This window comes from Sceloporus undulatus, chromosome 5, assembly GCF_019175285.1.
Source record: "Sceloporus undulatus isolate JIND9_A2432 ecotype Alabama chromosome 5, SceUnd_v1.1, whole genome shotgun sequence".
NCBI classification, from domain to species: Eukaryota; Metazoa; Chordata; class Lepidosauria; order Squamata; family Phrynosomatidae; genus Sceloporus; species Sceloporus undulatus.
In genome coordinates this window covers 170,352,280-170,371,990 of record NC_056526.1, presented here as the reverse complement: position 1 = coordinate 170,371,990, position 19,711 = coordinate 170,352,280, and the positions used below count along the sequence as shown (strand labels likewise).

The following is a 19,711-nucleotide window of genomic DNA, read 5'->3' as shown; positions in this document are numbered from 1 at the left end:
CCATCATGATGCACGCCTGTCTTTTATGTCTGCTCTGTGTGAGTGTGATGTGGTTCAGTCTTCCCCCACTGAGTCCTCAGGAAGAAATTCACAGTCTGAAGGGGAAAGCAGTGTCAGTCTGAGTCCATTATATCTTGGTCTCCCTTTTGCAGAGGACTAGACAGACAGGCAGATTAGGTTTCTAGACCAGTGGCCCCTGACAAGGCTGACAATTACATTCCAGCAGCTACCTCCTAGGCAAACAAAAACAATGAATGGAGAACTGGGATACATGGAATTTACTCACTACTGTAAGAAGAATCTTCCTTTCCTCCCTGGTCTGTTTTTGCAGCATTATCTATAAGTGAAAAAAATACAGAGATTCTTAGAGATATCTGAATAAATGAAGACATAGTTAGTATAACATGCACACATCCCTTATATGTATTTGTGTATGTATGTTTATAGACTGAGATGGGCAACTTCCAATTTAGATTGGAATTTTAATATGAAGTGTTTTTAGACTGAATAATTTGTTGGTTTTGTTGGGAATGGGGATTGTAATTTTATGACATTGCATTTGTAATTGATATTTGTTTTTTTGCTTGGAACCCACCTCGATTCGAAAGGGAGAGGCAGGCTAATTATTATTATTTAATCCTTACCACCTTAAGGTCCCATAGGAATCAAACCGCTACATTTAAGTGGCTGTTTGGATATTTTTAAAGAAGGTTTCTTTTTAGCCATTTTTGGCTGAATTTTAAATTGAGGGGGTTCTGGAAGAGATTAGGGTCTCCTAGGATACATTCTGGACTATACAATGGCCTACAGACTGCCCTTTCCCAACCCCTGGTATAGATCAACAATCTGGGCATGCATATACACAAAATGAGCAAGGGTTCAATTGCAATATCTGAATACCCATGGTAAAAGGCTCACAAAGCATGCTTCCCAGTTTTGAAAAGCCATGCATGAATAATTTGGAATGGAAAGAGCGCATTAAATTTACTCACCACTAGTAGATAGAGCTCCATCTCTTCCTGGGTCTGTGGTGTCTATGAGAAAAGAGACTGAAATAGTCATAGCTCACTGGCATGTTTTCTGGTTTGTTTTTTTTTTTTTTTAGAAAATTACAGCTGGCACATGAACATAATGGTTCAAAGGCACTGGAACACAATGGCAACTTTGTTATCTTCTTCACTACTGCCACACTCCAAATAGCAAAATTAGCAATTTGAGCTGTAACAACTTTGGGAGGGTCACAGTTTGCCTGCTCAGATGTGATATCTAGGCCAAAAGGAAACATCTTTCCATAAATGAAGTACATGAACTAGGGACCAATCCAAAACAACTCAAGTGTTAATCCAGTCCACTTAGACCTGACCTAATTTCTCTCCCCATAAATACTTGGCTTTATTCCCATTAAGTCTTCTTTGATGCAAAGAGATTTAAATAGGATTAAGACCAGGTATCTCAACTTCACGGGTTTATATAGTGAGTGCTCTCTTCCTCTCTCTCTTTAATAAAATTAATTATCCAACACGAGCACAAGAACTAGACTACGTTTTCCAGCGGTTTTCTTACAGCCTGCTTCACTGTTATTGATGACCTCATTAAAATTAGATTTTTTTTTGTCCAGATGCAACTTTATTGAGTTAATGTTCATCTTACGTTGGTTTATAATATTCTGCTGGTCTACCATGTCATGTTATTTCTATCAAATACAGTCTAGCCATCATTATTATGCTATTTGAACTTTTCTGTATACTTAGACAGTTATTGTCTGGGTGACATTTTTGATTTTTTTTACATTTAAAAATGCCTTTGTCCTTTCTCTCCCCCCCCCTTTCTTTTTCATATTTCCTTGACAGCACCAAACTTTTTTTGGGAAAAGATTTGTTGGTAGAAACATTTGTATTGTTTTGTAAAATGATGGGATTTATTCTTAAACACATATGTTGTCTTATATATTTGAGGATACATTTGCTATATATTTGAAAGCATTTAGCAATATACTAACAGCCTCCATCTGCAAGCATACAGTATAGATTTGCATTTACAAATATAGTAGCAAACCTTGAAGCAAAACTTGCTTGAACCTGTAAATATATTTTATTTAGATGATATTGTTATTAATTATAATCTTTATTTATAGTAATCCCTTCCCCAAAATATTGAGACTGGGCAGTTTGTAAATTAAAATGATTATAGCATAAGTGAAGAAAAATACAAAAAGTCAACATTTGAATAAAAACAAATAAATGTAAAGTATTAACAATATTAAAATAAATTAAAACATATACTTTAAAAAGATAAAAATAGTTACAACAGTACAGTTGAAAACAATACAGCACCTTCTTACAGTTATTTTCTTAACACCTGTCAGGTCTTAAAAGCCTGTTTATATATTTTAAAAGTCTCCATTTGTTGATCTCTTGATAGAAATCTAAATAGAAAGCATGCTTTTGAAATTAGGCCCAGGCCTCTATAAAATTAGATTCACATACAGACCAAGCGCTGCAGGTTGTCCATCTCAGTGTAGTATGTATGACCAATTTAGTAGCGTATAATAAATATAACCTCTCTGTTCCCTAATTTTACTCCACCAATCCTAGAATATAAAATAAATATTCTATGTAAAGATCACAGAGATTAAGAGCTAAAACCTTGTGCACATCATTATATAAGAAAACGGTTTGTATTACAACCAATCCATCATAATGACACACACTGATCTTTGTTTAAATTGTACATTATATAAATAAATCATTTAGAGAGCCCACACCTCCATAATGGGGGGGGGGGGGGAGAGGATTGGCTGATAAGAATAATTTGAGAATAAATAATAGAAGAACTAATGCATTCCTATTGACAGATTTCTTTATGATCAACAGAAGGGAACATGACTGCTATGTTTCATTAATGGTGACAAATATAATTTAATGGTTAATGGAATACTATATGAGTTGGGAGCCCTGGTTCAACTTACGTGACGTTTATGAAATCATGGGACATCCTAGGCAAAGAACAACCTCACTGTTTTAGCTTTCTAATCTAATTTTTAAAATCTAAAAATAAAAATGAAATGACCATATTTAATAAATATGAACCATCAAGCAGAAAAGCTAGCACAAAAACAGCATGGCACATAAGTAATGTAACAACAATGTGTGTGGCCTCCCAGCTCCAAGTTTCCTGGAGGAAATGTATTATCTAGATCAATTTCAACCTGGCTTTGGTACTGGCTAAGGGATGGAGATGGCTTTGGACATCTTCAACTGATGAAAAATGCTGGGAACTGGACAGTGGGAATATTCCTGTACCGGTTCTGTTGAACATCTTAGTAGCTTTTAAAACTATTGACCATGGTATCCTTCTGGGCCACCTATGTAGAATTGGACCTGGGGCTATGTTCTACAGTAGCTCTGGCTGCCCCTGGAGAGGGGCACTTAGAAGCCAGGGCTAGGGGATACCTGTTCACCCCCCTGGCCCTTGGCCTGCAGGCTCCTCATAGCTCAGTTTTTTCTCCCATGGACTCAATATAAACATGAAATCTCTAGGAAAGGTTGTCTGGAGTTCTGGGTTTGATTTTACTGGCCTGCAGATGACACTTAACTCTAGCTCTCTTTTCAGTCCAATTCAAGGGAAACTGGGCAGTATTCAAAGACATAGCTGTGTTAGTCTGGACCAGGACGTAAAGGGATCTTGTAGCATCTTTGAGGCTAATTTAGAGAAAGAAAGAAAAATGGTAGCATAAGCTTTCAAAGACTTAAATCTATTTCCTCAGATGCATGGAATGAAGTGCCCAGGAACAGATCTTTATAAGCAGGCTGTGTGTGTGAACAGCAATAGAAATGTAAAACGTTTGGATATACTGATGAGGTGACAAGTTCAGTTTTAAACATGGTTGTTGTGAGACAAAGGAAAGAGGAAGGGGGTTGCCTAAAGCCAAGGTGAGTAGAAAACCATATGAACGGTGGTGGGAATTATTGGAATGTAGTGTGATGATGGCAGGGAACCAGAAAAGAGATGTGAGGAACTGGCTAAGAGAGCCCTCATGAGGCTGGAGTATTAACCAGCAGCACACATGACATAAATCAGACATTAGGAATGGGAATACACAAAAACTGGTGACAGAACATTTTAGTCTCCCTGAGCAATCCATCTCAGACCTCAGAACAGCAGTCATTGAACAAAAGAACTACAAAGGTAGATTGGAAAGAGAAACAGCAGAACTGGAACAGGAACAAATTACAGTTTCTCAGCAATGGCTTGAACAAAGACAATGGCTTCTTGACAAACTACACAAACTTCAATACTATCTGACCCCATCCTCATGGGGGTGCCCTACATTCATCTATTCCCCCACCACAAGCTAGTCCCATTGCAAACTAGATCTGCCAGTTCATCTCCATGCACAAAGACCAGTTTCCTAGTCGTTAAAATTGGCCCTGCAACTTCATTTCCATACACAAGGGATTTGTAATTTGAATTGACATCCTCACATACCAATGACATATATATGTCTGTGTCTGGCTTCCACTCCACCAAATGCATCTGAGGAAGTAGACTGAAGTGTAGAAAAGCTCATGCTGCCAATTTCTTTCTTTCAGAGAGTACAAGATCTCTCTATATACTGATTCTACAGACTAACATGGCTATATCTTTGAATTTTACCACATGCAGCTGTGCATGTTTAGAGTTCTTCAACATGATAGAAGAGGAGGCCTGGCACTTCCATTGCAATCATATTCTATGTGAGGGGAATGGTTTTAGAGTGGTTGTACTCTGTGCAGCCCCGCTCTCCAGTCCACTCAAATATTTCAAGGTTTGGGTGAAGGTTTTGTGACCAGTATCCATTTCTGTTTCAAAACATGGACATAACTCCCAAATAATTCTTAAATTATGGACTCTCTAGATTCTTCTAGAAGGTTCACCTAAGTCACTGGATGCCCCAATAAATGATGAAGTTAACAAACATGCTTTAGAGAATTAGACAATTAGATATATTACAGGCTTGGTAGTCTATGTGGGGAAAAAGATAAATTGGAGTAAGGCAGCTTTAAAAGACTGCAAAGAGCCCATTTAAAGGTGACAATAACAAAATGTGTCCCTAAGCTCAAGAAGGATCACTTCAATGTCATTTTCTTTACATTCATGGTGTGTCCCAGAAATAATGTTCTCAATAATGAGTGACCTGATCATAAGTAAGTGAATTAGAATTATTTCTGTTATTAATGATGGTAACAAATGAATTTTTCCCATTTCTAATTTTTGCACTATCAAATGAATTTTCAAATCTAGCATTCCAAGCTCTGGAACATGTCCATCATAAAGGCGTATGAAACAAATCACAAATTTGAAACAAATTTATTAATAATCTAAAGTTCTGATGCTTTCCCTGCATACTGACTGATTTTCTCCCATAACCCTCATGACATGTAGAGTGCATATTGATTCACTGTAAATTTGATTTATTATAGTGCAACCTATTTTGTCATTTGTATGATAGTCATTTTTGATTTGTCACAAACTTGTATAACACAACTTAAAAAAAAAAAAAACCCAAAAACACTCAGGTGTTTATTTAATGCTGGTGCTCTCTATCTATGCATGTTTATTCAGATGTGAGTTCCACTGACTTCAGTGTGACTTCTTCCCAGGTAAATATATGAAGGGCTTCTTCTTTCATGCAAATTTTGTTATGAATTCTAGTCACTATACCTGTAAAGATTTACACATTTATTACAACATAGGTTTTTGTGGGCTACAACACATTTCATTGGCTGCATGAAGCATTATCATGGTTGTATGCTATACACATGGTTGGAAGTGAGATTGGAGACAGTGAGGTCAGATTGAAATTAAATGCAAAAAGTCCTGATGGCGACACTTGCATTATTGACACTGGCCATTTACAAAATGTTTGTTTACAACACAAACATTCCGGTACTAGGTCGGCTAATTAAGACTGATTACTTACTATCAGGATGCTTGCATTATCACCTCTGTAATTAACTCATTGGTTTACCTGGTGCCAGAATGTCTATGTTGGCAGCAACATTGTGAATGGCCAGTAATTATCAATGCTCTTGGCATCTAACTTCCTTCTATTCCCACTGCTTACAACCGCAATTGAAACCATATTAATTGCATATACAGTCACCCCTCCTTTTTCACAGGGGATCCGTTCCGGACTCCCCTCCCCTGTGAAAATGAAAAAAATGTGCATTTTCAAGCCCTGTTGGCTTGATTGGAGGCAGGCTCCCAGGGGGGATGCATGTGCACCACGGGTGCATGCCCCATTTTAACTCCCTCCGTTCGTCCCCTGCAGATAATCGGGAGGTGCAGATCCCAAGTCTGCAAGAACAGAGGGAGGATTGTACACTGAAATTCTGGACAATATTTTGTATATCTGATGAAGTAGGGCCTATTTAATGGAATCTCACAGCATAAGAAATGTGTTTGTCATTTCTCTGTTGTGGCAACAGACTAATGTGGCTACCTATTTGGAAACTGGTCAACAGTAATGCCTTGGCTTTTTTTCATTCCATTCATGATAGTTAAGATTGATACATGACAGAGAACTGAGTAGGCTATAAAGCCTGAATGGGATTTTAGGTTCAATCCTTGACAACTTCAAATTCCCCCTAAAGGAAAGCACAACTTAGAATATCCCTTCTTGAAATGCCAAAGAATTGCTTTCAGTGAATGTGGGTGCTATTGGCCTAGAGGCTATATCCCTTTACTGTTGACCAAAATGTCATCTGTAAAAACAATAACATTTTTACATACTTTTTAAAAAGCTTATTAAAATACTCCCAAAGATTATGAAAACAAAACTAAACTTTTGACACAATATCACATGATGCTATAAATATGCTCACTCAGCTTATTCCTTCAGACAATTTCAAAATCCAATATAGACATGCAGTTTATCTATTTTTTAATTGTTACATTTGTTACATTTATATCCCACCTTCCCTGAATGATCCCAAGCAGTAAATACTGCTCTCCCTTCATTTTATCCTGACAACAAGGAGGTGAGGTAAGTCAGGCTGAGAGACAGTGACGGGCCCAAGGTCATCCTGAGAGTTTCATGGATCAAGGGGGACAAGAACCCAGATCTTCCAAGTCCCAGGCCACACTCTAATCATCATATCACACTAGTGTATTCTCTTCCTATTTGGTGTACTGTTTCAGGTGTGAATGCAATATTAAATAGAAAATACACTGTTTGAGACCATACAAAGGGATTCTGTACCTTTGAGACTGTAGCATATGCTTTCATAGCAGAATGTGTCTATGAAAGCTAATGCTCCAAACTCCTTTCTCAGGTAGTCTCAAAGGTTTTTACAAAATCCCTTTGTAAACTGATATAGACTAACACAGCTATGTCTTTGAATATCATTAAAGTCATGTTATTGCCATTAGATCTGTGTGAGAAGCCCAATGCAAAGCTATGATTTGCAAAACTATAGATCTTTGCTTGGAAGTAAGCCTCACTGAATTAAGGCATAGTACAGACCACCAAAAATCATGGGGGTTGTAGTTTGGAAATGCATTGGAGCTCTCTGGAAGATAATTCTAAATACCTCTCCTTAAAGTGCAAACCCCAGGCTGCCACAGGATGCAACCATGGCTGTTAAAATGGAATCATAGTGCTATCTAGGAGTAGTGGATAATATTTTTCCCCTCTGTGGTTTATATTCTCTTGGTCATAATGGGCCCAAACAATCAGGCCAAATTAAAGTCAAACAATCAGGCCAAATTAAATTAAATGGTGCATGCATCCTAAGAAGCCAGAGGCTGTGCTAAAGCCACGCTCCAGTCCTAAGGACTGGAGCGCAGCTTTGGTGCAGCTTCTGGCCCCTTAAGATGTGTGTGCCATTTAAACAGCATACTTCCAAAGTGACCTGAAGCAGCTTTATTTTGGCATATCTGTTCAGGCCCAGTGCCTCATTTCAGTGGCTGGGAGGGCCAAGGCTAATGGTGAATGAGTTTAGAGCCTCAAAAGCATGATGACAGCACTTTGTCTTCCCTCCCTTCCCTTTTTTCCTTGCTTTCTCATCCACCTTCTTTCTTTCTACCATTCCCTTTCTTTCTCAACTTCTTAACTCTCTTTTTTCCTCCTCTGTCTCTCTTCTCTTCCCGTGCTCTTATTCCTCCCTGCCCAGCAGGAGATCCTTCTCCCCAAGAGTCAAAACCGGTCTCTCTCAAAAGACTTCTGTCACTCTGTCCATTTTGGACCAATGATATGCCACATTTGGTAAATAGTACCATTGAGCTTGATACCTCTCTCTGAAAGTAGCAGGCAGTGAGCAATTACACCACATCAGTTTCGTCAGCTGACAAAGCCAAAGAAACAGGCAGTGATTGACAGATCTTTCATACATGTTTTATGACTTCCCAATTCTTTCTAGCCAATCTTACAATCGTTTGGGGACTGTGAGTAAGTGGGACAGATGCCCTGTAAAGAGAATCTGGGACAACGTCCAGATCCAAGATTGAAAAATGAGAAGGACAATATTGCCTATAATAAGTTGTTTTTGGGCAATGAGTTATGAAGGTAGGTGGGGGGGACCTTACATTTTTTTTGGCATAGCTGATGTGCATATTTCTAATTGTCTCATTCTAGTAGATAGTTAGCAGACAAACAGATGGTGCAAAAGAAAACGACCCCAGATTAACCTTCCTCCATCATATCCTTCCATGGTCCTTTGACTAAATAAACTTCAGCAGTCTGTCGTTTGTGTCTTTTCTCTCTTTCCCTTTGGATGACAACCAAATGAAATGATTCTTAAAATCAGAACAACCCCATTGCCTTTTATTGCTCAAAAGTGATGCTATGATGTCAGCTAAATTGAAAACATTGGCTGGAATCCTGTGTGGCTCTTACGTATGCACAAGTACCACGGTTACAGTACTACACACTAAATTCTGATGTAGGATAGGCAGAATCAGGGTCATTGTTGCACTTCCTCCTTGCTCCAGAGATTGCTTGTATGAGATGGGTGGGTAGGAACAGCAGGGTAACTGAACCCCATCGATCGCAGTGGCTGCTGCCTGGTATGTGCAGATTGGGATTGTACTGTGAATACATAGCAGTCATGAATATGTAATTGCAGGTTACACATTCATAACTGCCATACAGGATTTTGGACCTCACTTTTTAATATACCATATTTTCCGGCCTATAAGACGACTGGGCGTATAAGACGACCCCCAACTTTTCCAGTTAAAATATAGAGTTTGGGATATACTCACCGTATAAGACTACCCCTCTTCCAACGCACACCAAATAAAAAATAAAAAAACATCAGATTTGATTTCAATATGGTAATTTTAATTCAAATGACATGCAGTTACTTAGCAGGAAACCTTGTTGTATACAAAGCCTGCTTGGATTGGTCAGCTCTCCCTGCCTGCCCAGCCCTCCCTGTCTCCAAGACTATCAAAGCGGTAGCTGCTTTCATACGATCGTCGCATACAGTGGGGCCATTTTTGAGCTCCCTCCACCATATGCAGCGAGTGCAGATTCTCCATTCCAGTTCAGAAGTTTCAGCACCTGCCCTATAAGATGACACCCGGCATATATGACGACCCCCGACTTTTGAGAAGATTTTCCTGGGTTAAAAAGTAGTCTTATACGCCAGAAAATATAGTATTTACTTTCTTCAGAATTTTAGACGCTGCTTTATATTCCTCACTTCTCCAAATGACACGAATAAACAAACCTGTGTGTGGAGTGAGTGCAGATTGACCTATTTTTGGCAAGCCCACAATCTGGAAAAGTTACTTTTCAGAAGTACAGCTTCCAGTATCCATCACCATGCTAACTTGGTGTTGTAGTTCAAAAAATAACTTTTATAAGGTCTGGGCAAGAGCTATTTTACAGGGGCTAACACTGGGCCCTGATCATATTCTTCCTCATATGCTTCTTGAATGTTGCTCTTGTGCATGAAAACAGGGAAGGAAAAATCTGCTGGTGGTTCCCAATAATATTAAAAAGACAGGTACAAATAAAGCTACAAAGAGCTTATACATCTTATATAATTATAGCATTATAATTATAGTTATAATTTTTGTTGTGTATCTTCATTTCTGACTTATGGAGACCCTAAGGTAAAACTATCATGGGGTTTTCTTGGCAAGTTTCTTCAGAGGAGGTTTGCTATTGCCATCCTCTGAGGCTGCGAGAGTGTGACTTGGCCAAGGTCACCCAGTGAGTTTACATGGCTGAGTGGGGATTCCAACCCTGGTCTCCAGATCTGCAGTCCAACACTCAAACCACTCACTCTACCACACTGGCTCTCTTGCATTATATAATTATAAGATTATAAATTTAAAAGAAACTAAAAGCACATAAAGTACAGCTGCTGTAGTTTCAAGTCTTTCCAACTTATAGCAACCATAAGGCAAACTTTTCACTGGCTTTCCTGGGGTGTGTGTGACTCATCCAAGGTCATTCAGTAGATTTCCATGGTTGACCAGGGATTCAAACCCTGGCTCCAGAGTCAAAGTCCAACATTCATACCACTACACTATTCTGGCATATCCCATTAAAAGTCTCTATTTCAGCACCCATCCAATTGCCAAAGCTCACCTGAATGCAAGGTCTGTCCCTATTGGTGGAAGTACAACAGGGAGAGAGCCAGGCTGGTTTTACTTGGAAGGGCAGACTGTTCCGCAGTCTGGGAACTGCCACCAGAAAGCAGCCACACAGATCCTTAGTTGAAGATGATCTTTTAACCCACATCTGATGTCATGTTATCATGTCTGGAAGTCCACACTCATGCACAAGACCATACAGTAGTAAGAGGGCTGTGTTGATGATTCCACTCCCCTCTGCAAAGCACTTTTCAGTAGTAGGCCTCAGGCAGTCAGTCTCCACAATTGCTGCTCCGTGTGTGTGTAAGACAGGGATGAAAAACTATATAATGTTTGTTGATGTGCTCACAAAGTGTTTTCAATCGCTGTGTTGCAATAAGAAATGTGATCAATCACCAGGTGTGCAGGAGTCAATAGATGATTCAAAATGAACTACAATACTATGTTTTGTAATAGCTTGCTATTTCTCTTAGGAACAGGAAATCTGTCACCACTTACTTGTAGGTGTAGTTTCAGTTGCTTTCTGTGGTGTGCCCACTGTACTGTTTTGGATATCAGGTCTAGCTGTTGTCGTGTTACTTTTGTCTGCAAGAAAAGAACTGAAATGAATGTACTTTCAACAGCAACATTGTCCCAGCATTCATTTCCTTCGTTTTACCACTAGCAGACTTCAGTAAAGTCTTAGTACCAATCTATCCATTGCCACATTCCTGCCGCATGCATGGTGTATTTCTCCTTTTCTTTATAAAACCCAAGAACTCCTGATTCTATCTAGAATTTCCATGTCAATAACAGATGGCTCCATGGAAACCCTCCATAAGACTGGACTCCTACCAGCATGTGGCAAATCAATTTAGATTGAGAGGTGAGTCACTGCAGGAGCACTTTGCCATGCAACAAAATGATACACAGATCATAACCACATACAGTTTTTTTTTAAGGCTGAGGACAGCCAGGGAAAAGGCATCTTTGTTGTTATAGACCACTGGTGTCTATAACACACAAACAAGCTAGTTTTTCTAAATGCAAGACATTGTTTTGCAAGTACATACCCTCCAACATTTCAGAGATGAAAATAGGACATGTGTAGCCAAGCAACATTAGAGTGTGGTCAAGATGGGAAAAGTTATTAGTGAGAAAGAACACAAGCTAGGAGAGGCTGCAGTAGTTTGCTTTTTCCTGATCTATTAGGCACAAACTACTTTTGCACTTTGAACTCAGTTTGCACAAACTGAAGTAAGTTGAGGACAAAGAATGTAAGTAGGAGGAGGGGAGGAGACGAAATCTGGGATCTTTTAAAAGAAGATAAGAAAATGAAAAATCAGAGGATTTATCAGGACAGTTGGAGAGTATGGTATTATTCAAACAGGCAATGCCCTGCTTTTGGTGTGAAATGGTACAGTTGCAATGACCTACCCCATGTGACACTGGTAGTCATATCACTTAACTTTGAAGTATGAACTACAGCATATACATGCAAGCCTTTCCTAATGAAAGTGATTTACTTAGTGATTTACTAATCACTTAGAGCAGGGGTAGGCAACATTTTTGAGCCGGGGGCCGGGTTGCTGTCCCTCAGACAACTGGGGGGCTGAACTCAAAATGGCGCCCGAAACGGCGCGGAAGCTGCGGCAGGGGCGACAATTGGTGGCAGGACCAGGCTGGGGCCAGTCCCAAGGCCTTGCCGGGCTGGATCCGGCCCGCGGGCTGTAGGTTGCCGACCCCTGACTTAGAGTGATGGTGTAAGTAACATTAAAAAGGTCTCTATGGCCCTGTCCAGACAAGCGTGATAGGATGCCCTTGTCATGTGCGAGGAGCGGTGCTTCTAGATGTCCCTCACCCCTTGCACATGATGAAGGCATCAAAATGGCGGCACCCTGTACAGATGAGCGCCTCCATTATTACGTGACAGACGCCTAGTGCCTGCACGTTGCGGCGCCATCATGAGTGCACCACAGGGGAGTTCTGTGGTCTGGAGGCTGCGGCTTCCCTGCGGACCAAAGCTAGGCGCCAGAAGACTCCTTTTTGGACGGTCTGACCCACACCTATATTCTTTTACGGAAAGAAAAATACATACCTACACCTGTCAGGATTGGATTAATCCTGCCATGATTCTGTCTTGATTGATATGCTGCCATGGCTTTGTCCTGACCAATTTGCTACATGTAATACCAATGCTGTGTGGCTTAATATGGCTATACTGTGATATGAAAGGGACTTTGTATGTATTGCAATGGGAGTGCTTAGTAATAGGTCCTTGGTATTTGATGTGTTTGCTTTTACTTGATTGTTGTATTTTATGATTCAGTGTTCTTAGTGGTTCATATGGTGTATGAGGTCTGAAATGTATTCACAATGAAGGGGAAGGTTTGTGGGACACAGGTTTGGGGAGCAGGTTAATCATGTTATTATCATTTAGCTTGTATGAGGAGGATCAGCGATATGTAACCGAGAAACTGATAATGGCTTTTACAGATCCCAATTTCAATGAATTTAACAATCCAGTGTAAAGTGTGATGGAAAAGACTGTTTGGCCACTTAGCCTTCAAAGGGAGGTTTGTGTGTATGAATGCCAGCTGCATGTGTGAGTGGATTTGGTGCTTGTTAGCTTTCTGTTATCAACTTGCTCTAATGGACCAAAATGACTTGGGAATATGAAGAAGAAGAAAAACCTTTAAAGTATATTAGCTGTTTTGAGAACTGCTCAGCTACTGTTATGAGAACTGTAAAACTTTTGTCCACCAAATTTGGGAAGAGGAGCTATGTCTTTCAAGTGCTTTTATTCAATGTACATGTGCTTGATCTTTTGTTCTTCCAAAACGCCTTACTGGCTACATCTCTCTGACTTCAGAAATAAAGTTTGCTTTATCATCCACAGAAGCCTGATTTACTGAATTGGGGGAGAGGTCAAACAGTTCTGACAACTTCCCTATTGAAATTAAAAATAATTATCCAGAGCTAGGAAAATTGCTTTTTGAAATCAGTTTATGCCCAATGTTTATTACAGTGTATGAAAAGTTTGTTGCTCTTTCTCCTTTTTGTTATTGTTAACTCTTTTGAATTAAATAAATAAATTAGATTAAATAAACTATCTAGTTTAAAAAAAAAAGCATGAAACTTGAACAATTCCTGTCACAATGCTTCAAAATACCCATTAAAAGCAACTTTGAAAACTAGCTGGAAATTATTACTTGATATTATTGTTGTTTTGTGCCTTGAAGCCATTTAAGACCCTAAGGTGATCCTGTGTTTTCTTGGCAAGATTTGTTCAGAGGGACTTTGCTTTTGCCAACCTCTGAGGCTGAGAGAGTATGACTTGCCCAAGGTCAGCTAGTGACTTTCCACAGCTGAGTGGGGAATTTGAACCCTGGTCTCCCAAAGTCATAGTCCAGTACTGAAACTACTACACCGCACTGGTTCTTTGTTACTTGTCACCCCAGCAAAATAACTTCCATACCAATTTTGTTGCTACTTTTGAAATGTAATTTCATTGTCTTTATTTGGATCTGGGTGGGGAAGTAACGCATTACAGATAGCTGTGTAATTCTAATTTACAACTTCTAAGGTCTGAAGGTACCTGCAAGCCATTTAATATTTTTTGAATCCCTCCAGCCAAGAGGTAGATTACAACAAAGCAACTCATTCTTGCTAAAAATACTGCAGGCAAAATTTATTCTAAATTTTATTCATTTTGCCAAACAAGTCTCTCTTCTATAAGGAAGGTGCTTCAGGGAGTCAAAGAGTAAACAAAGCATTAGAGGGCCTTGTTCACTTCTCCTGTCTCTTTCAATTTCCTTATATGCAGCCCCACGACTCCTTGGATAGAATTATGACTGAAAGTGTGTTGCGGCAGAGCCAGTGGTAGCCAGGTACATCATTCTTCCTAATATATCCTTTCTCCTTTTTAACATCCCCTTTCCTATCCCTCTGTGTGTATGTGCCTTCAAGTACCTGTTGACTTATGATGACCCCACGAATTTCATAGGGTTTTCTTAGGCAAGGAATACACAGGGGTAGTTTTGCCAGTTCCTTCCTCTGAAATATTTCTCCTTTTCTTTTCCTCACAGACCAGCAGGCTGCTGGGAGAGATATACATGGCTCTTGCCAGAGATCTGAAATGATTGTTTGTAGAGGGAATGTGATGTTAGGCTGGGAGAAATTAATCATTTTTCATGCAGTTCCCCTTAATGCATATTCAATTTATCCTAATTGCAACATATTTTTGTAAGCATTATCTTCTAATGTACTCATTTGTTTTTTAGTTTCACAAAACCATAATGCTCAATGCAGAGAAATGCACAAACAAAGGGATAATGGTGTTCTGATTGAGAGATTAGTTCGGGAATTACATTGATTTATATTTGAATCCAAAGGAGAGAAATTTATGCCTATCTTGACTCTTGACAAGCACATGTGTGTGTATCATGGCCAGCCAGGCTGAAGACTCGGAGGAGGAGGATGAGTTGGTCCCTCAGGTGCAGGTGGAACCTGAGACGGAGCCAGGCCCCAGCTCTGCCCTGCCAGGCCCTAGTTTTGCTCTACCAGCTCCAGCAGAGTCGGCTGAGCCACTCCCTAGCTCTGCTTTGCCAGCTTCAGCAGAGCCTGTGCCTCAGCAGCCCAACCTCCCCCCAGGCAGAGAGTCCAGGCCTGGGAGATATAGAGGAGCAGGACGAACCGGTACCTACCTTCAGCCAAAGAAGGACAGAAAAGGCGTGCCTCCGGCATTACCGGAGGTTATATGAGAAACACTCACTAATCACCAAACAGCTGTGATAAGGAGCTGGCCTAATATAAACACCTGTGAGACGCTGAGCCTCCCCGTCAGAGTCTATCTCTTTTCCTTGGCGAAAGCTTCTTTCTCTGACTCCCTCAGACATTGTTGCCGGACCCCTTTCCTTCCTAAACCTCGGACTGATGTAGAACTCTTGACCCTGGACTAAACTCGGTGACCTGCTCTCTGAAACTCTTGATCCTGGACTGGATTCACTGACCTGCTCTCCGGAACCCTGGACCTTGGACTGGCTTCTGGTTTTGCTCTATTGGACATTGGACTGGTACTGTGCTCATAGATATGTATCATTGCTGCTGCAAAGCTTTGTATTTGTTAGCATTTGCCTGCCTCAGTGTTATCAGCTTCTCTGTTTGGCTGCTTTCCTGGACAGGGGGAAAAGCCAGTGTTGTTGCATCCTTATTGGTTACAGATTCATTTGTTGAACTAAAAAGTTTGGAGCCCTAAATAGCATGGGATCTGATTAGTCTTAATTATTTCTTCCTCTTATAGAAGTGGAAATCCTTCTGTCTTTCCTCTACTTCTTTCTCCCTTTGTCCTCAGCTTACATCAGTTGCTGCAAACTGAGTTCAAAGTGCAAAAGTAGTTTACGCTCCAAGAACTCAGGATGGTTGAGATTTGCCCTTCTCAGTAGGCTTAGGCAAAAGCAAACTGCTGCAGCATTTCCTGGCTTGTGTATTTTTCCTCATTAATAAATTTTGCCATCTTGACCACACTTTGATGTTGCTTTGTCAGTGGCATCACTACGGGGATGTGGGGTGTGTGGCCCATACCAGGTGACACTCTAAGGGAGGGGGGTGACACTACTGCTCCTCAAACACCTATATTTTGGCAGAAACAGGCTGTTGCATTTACCTGTATCTCTATAAAATGCTGAAGAGATGGTGTGAGTGGGGTGAGGGTCAGTGGAAGGAGAAAGGAGAGGACAGTTTTTTTTAAAATAATATTTAAAATTTGAAAATTTATTTTTTAATTTTTTATAATGTTCTTCAAAAACATCACATTTTAACAAATTTTCACTTTAATCACATGAAACTATGTATATGTAAACACATTTATTCTGTGCATATCATACTGTAATTTAAAGATAATTTTAATTTTGTCAGTTGTTTATGTCATGCCTATCACCATTAGATTCTATGATATATGGGAATTATGATTTATGAGTAAATTGGTACAAAAACATTATTAAGGATTCTGTAGGATTGTAGTATGGGAGGAGGTCAATGGGGCGTGTGTAACAGCATGAGTTACCAGACCCAGTGACACCAATTCTAGTGATGCCACTGACATATTTCCCATTTTTGTCTGTGCAATTTTGAAATTATCTTTGATAAACCCATTACAAAAAAAAATCCATAAATATGAACCCATTGGTAGTCCTAGTCCTTTTCTTTTAATACTCAGAGTGACCACTTTGATGAGAGTGTAGACTGCAGCTCCAGAAATTTCTGGTAATCGGTATAAATATGATAATTATTTTATTTTAAAGTAATTATGATTTAGAGGTTATTTATGTGTTGCCCCAATACCACAACATATAATAAATGTACTTTTATTTATTTTATAAAAGCCCCTGAAGAAGGCCAATTGGTGGCAAGACCTAAATGTATTGGGATTTTTAAAATATTAAAGTTTTGGGACCATCACACAGCATGTGGGACTTTGTTTCTTTTAATTCTTCTACTGTGAATACGTGCTTTCCAGTTTTTTGTTCTGTTCAGCCATGGGTTGATGCCAGGCACACAGATATGCTTAGTTCTTAATACCACTATGCATTGAAATCCCAGATGGTTCATTTGGAGCTGGGAAGGAGGAGGTCATTTATTTGCTACTGCTGTTAAACACCTGCCAGTCTCCTGCAAATCATGCAGAAATTTACTAGTAAACCCAGATCTACCTTCTGCCCAAACCATGGCTTAGTGACTCTACTGTAAAGCAATCTGTTTGGAAAATCTTTTTCCATTCCCTTCTGCTTGGACATTACACTGATATCCTCCCCCACTGGCACTTCAGCTTTTCACTGAAACACCTTCCCACAGTATTTTGTGTTCCAGCAGCCCCATTTCAGTTGGCAGCAACACATCTCCAAGTGCTCTGTTGATATCTGCAAACACAGATTGTCTTCAGGAATGCACACATGTCCACAACAGAAGAGCTGGCAGTTAATAAAGATATTAATCTTTACAGTATTATCCTTTTATAAATCAGGTATTTTGTACTAGCTGAGGAGGAATCATTCAAAGGCAGGAAGCACTGCTTATAGTCAGGATCAGATTAATATTTTACAGTATATTTTATAGTATAGTACATTTTATAGTATAATATAATATATTTTATAGTATCCATCCTGGACCCCCTATAACATTCCTTATAACACCAGGAACCCTGGTGGCGCCGCGATTAAATGCTGGTTCTGCAGCCACAGTATTGTGCATTCAGTCCAGGGCTCCAGGGCTGACTCAGCCTTCCATCCTTTCGTAGGTTGGTAAAATGAGTACTCAGCTTGTTGGAGGCAATTGGCCTACAGGTTGCAAATGGCTTAGAGAGTGCTGAGTTCACTATTAAGTGGTATAGAAATGTTATTGCTATTGCTACCTGGGATGGGCACTGAGGGATAAAGGGTTGGACTAGTGACTTACTTATTTCTCCAATGAAATCAAAACAGACTATGCCTTTATCCTCACAGCAACCCTGTGAGGTAGGTTAGGCAAAGGGGCAGTAACTAGTCCAAATTCACCCAGCAAATTTCATGGTTCAGTGAAGAATCGAACCAAGATCTCTCTAGTCCCAGTTCAACATTCTAATCATTATACTATGCTAGCTTCTTTTCTTAATTGCACCTTGTGCATTTCTTTTCTCAGCAGGAAAAATACGTAATAAGCCTAGGGCTAAGTTGAAAATTTTGGAACTGGTTCCCCCCAAGACAAATTTCATGGCTCGTTATGCAGTCAACTTGAAATTTGCAGTTGGGGTCTTTTCCTACTCACTACAGTGTTACTACTACTACTACTACTACTACTACTGCTTTTGTAGTAGTTCTGACTCATGGCGACCCCATGGATGAGACATCTCCAAGGATCCCTATCCTCCATTGTGCTGCCCAGATCCTGCAAACCTTTGACCACAACCCCCTGATTGAATCTATCCATCTGGTTTGTGGTCTTCCTCTCTTTCTTCTATCCTCTACCTTTCCTGGCATTATTGTTTTTTCTAGTGATCCATGCCTTCTCATTATGTGACCAAAGTATAATAGTCTCAACTTGATCATCTTTGCTTCCAAGGAGAGCTCTGGTTTGATCTGTTCAAGAAGGCATTTGTTTGTCTTCTTGGCTGTCCACGGTATCCTAACTACTTTTCTCCAGCACCACATTTCAAAGGAGTTGATTTTCTTTCTGTCTGCTTCCTTCACTATCCAGCACTCACATGGTAATTGGGAATACAATGGCCTGAACAATTCTGACTTTAGTGCTCAGTTGTATGTCTTTGCTCTTCAGTATAACAGTTTCAGTTCCTTCATAGCTGCCCTTCATATTCCTAGTCTTCTTTTTATTTCTGGACAGCGGTCTCCATTCTGGTCAGTGTTTGATCCTAGATATGGGAATTCTTTAACTATTTCAATTTCTTTGTTGTCTAGATTGTATGTGTGTATTTCTTCTGTGGTAATTATTTTTGGTTTTTTTATGGTCAGCAACAGATCTGCCTTTGCACTTTCATCTTTGACCTTCCTTATTAACTGTTCTAATTACTGAATGTCTTCTGCTAATATTATGATGTCATCCACATATTGTAGGTTGTTAATGTTGCTACCTCCTGTCTTCACTCCTCCTCCTTTTTCTGATTCTAATTCTGCTTTTCTTATGATGTTTTCAGCATATAAGTTAAGCAAGTAAGGAAATATGATGCAGCCTTGCCTGACCCGTTTGCCTACTGGGAACCCCTATGTTTCCCCAAATTCTGTACTGATGCTGACTTCTTGTCATTGGTATATATTCCTCATCAGGACTATCAATTGTAGTGGCACACCCATGTCTTTGAATGCATTCGTACTACTACTATAGTGGACTCTTGTTATACGCTGGGGTTTGGTTCCAAGATCCCTCGTGGATAACAAAATCCATAGATGCTCAAGTCCCATTAAATATAATGACCTAGCAAAATGGTGTCCCTTATAAAAAATGGAAAATCAAGGTTTGATATTTGAAATTTATACTTTTTTTTAAAATTTTCAAACCGTGGATGCTTGAATCTGTGTATAAAATGCATGTATAAGAAGGGCCGACTGTACTACTATATAAAAATTCCTTCTTTCCAGATCAACTGCATACAGGG

General features: G+C 39.7%; 1 protein-coding gene across 3 annotated transcripts in view; it reads right to left on the bottom strand.

Annotated features, from left to right (window-relative positions):
• The window catches only part of EMCN (endomucin), a 67,271-nt gene that overhangs the window by 19,213 nt on the left and 28,347 nt on the right, over positions 1 to 19,711 (bottom strand). For 2 of the 3 annotated variants that reach the window (XM_042470148.1, XM_042470147.1), the window contains exons 7-9: positions 11,089 to 11,175; positions 993 to 1,049; positions 287 to 337 (exon numbers count right to left, since the gene is read on the bottom strand). In XM_042470148.1, coding sequence (XP_042326082.1) covers positions 287 to 337; positions 993 to 1,049; positions 11,089 to 11,175 — 195 coding nt within the window. The remainder of the gene's footprint in view (positions 1 to 286; positions 338 to 992; positions 1,050 to 11,088; positions 11,176 to 19,711) is intronic. The other variant, XM_042470146.1, reaches the window with a different exon arrangement.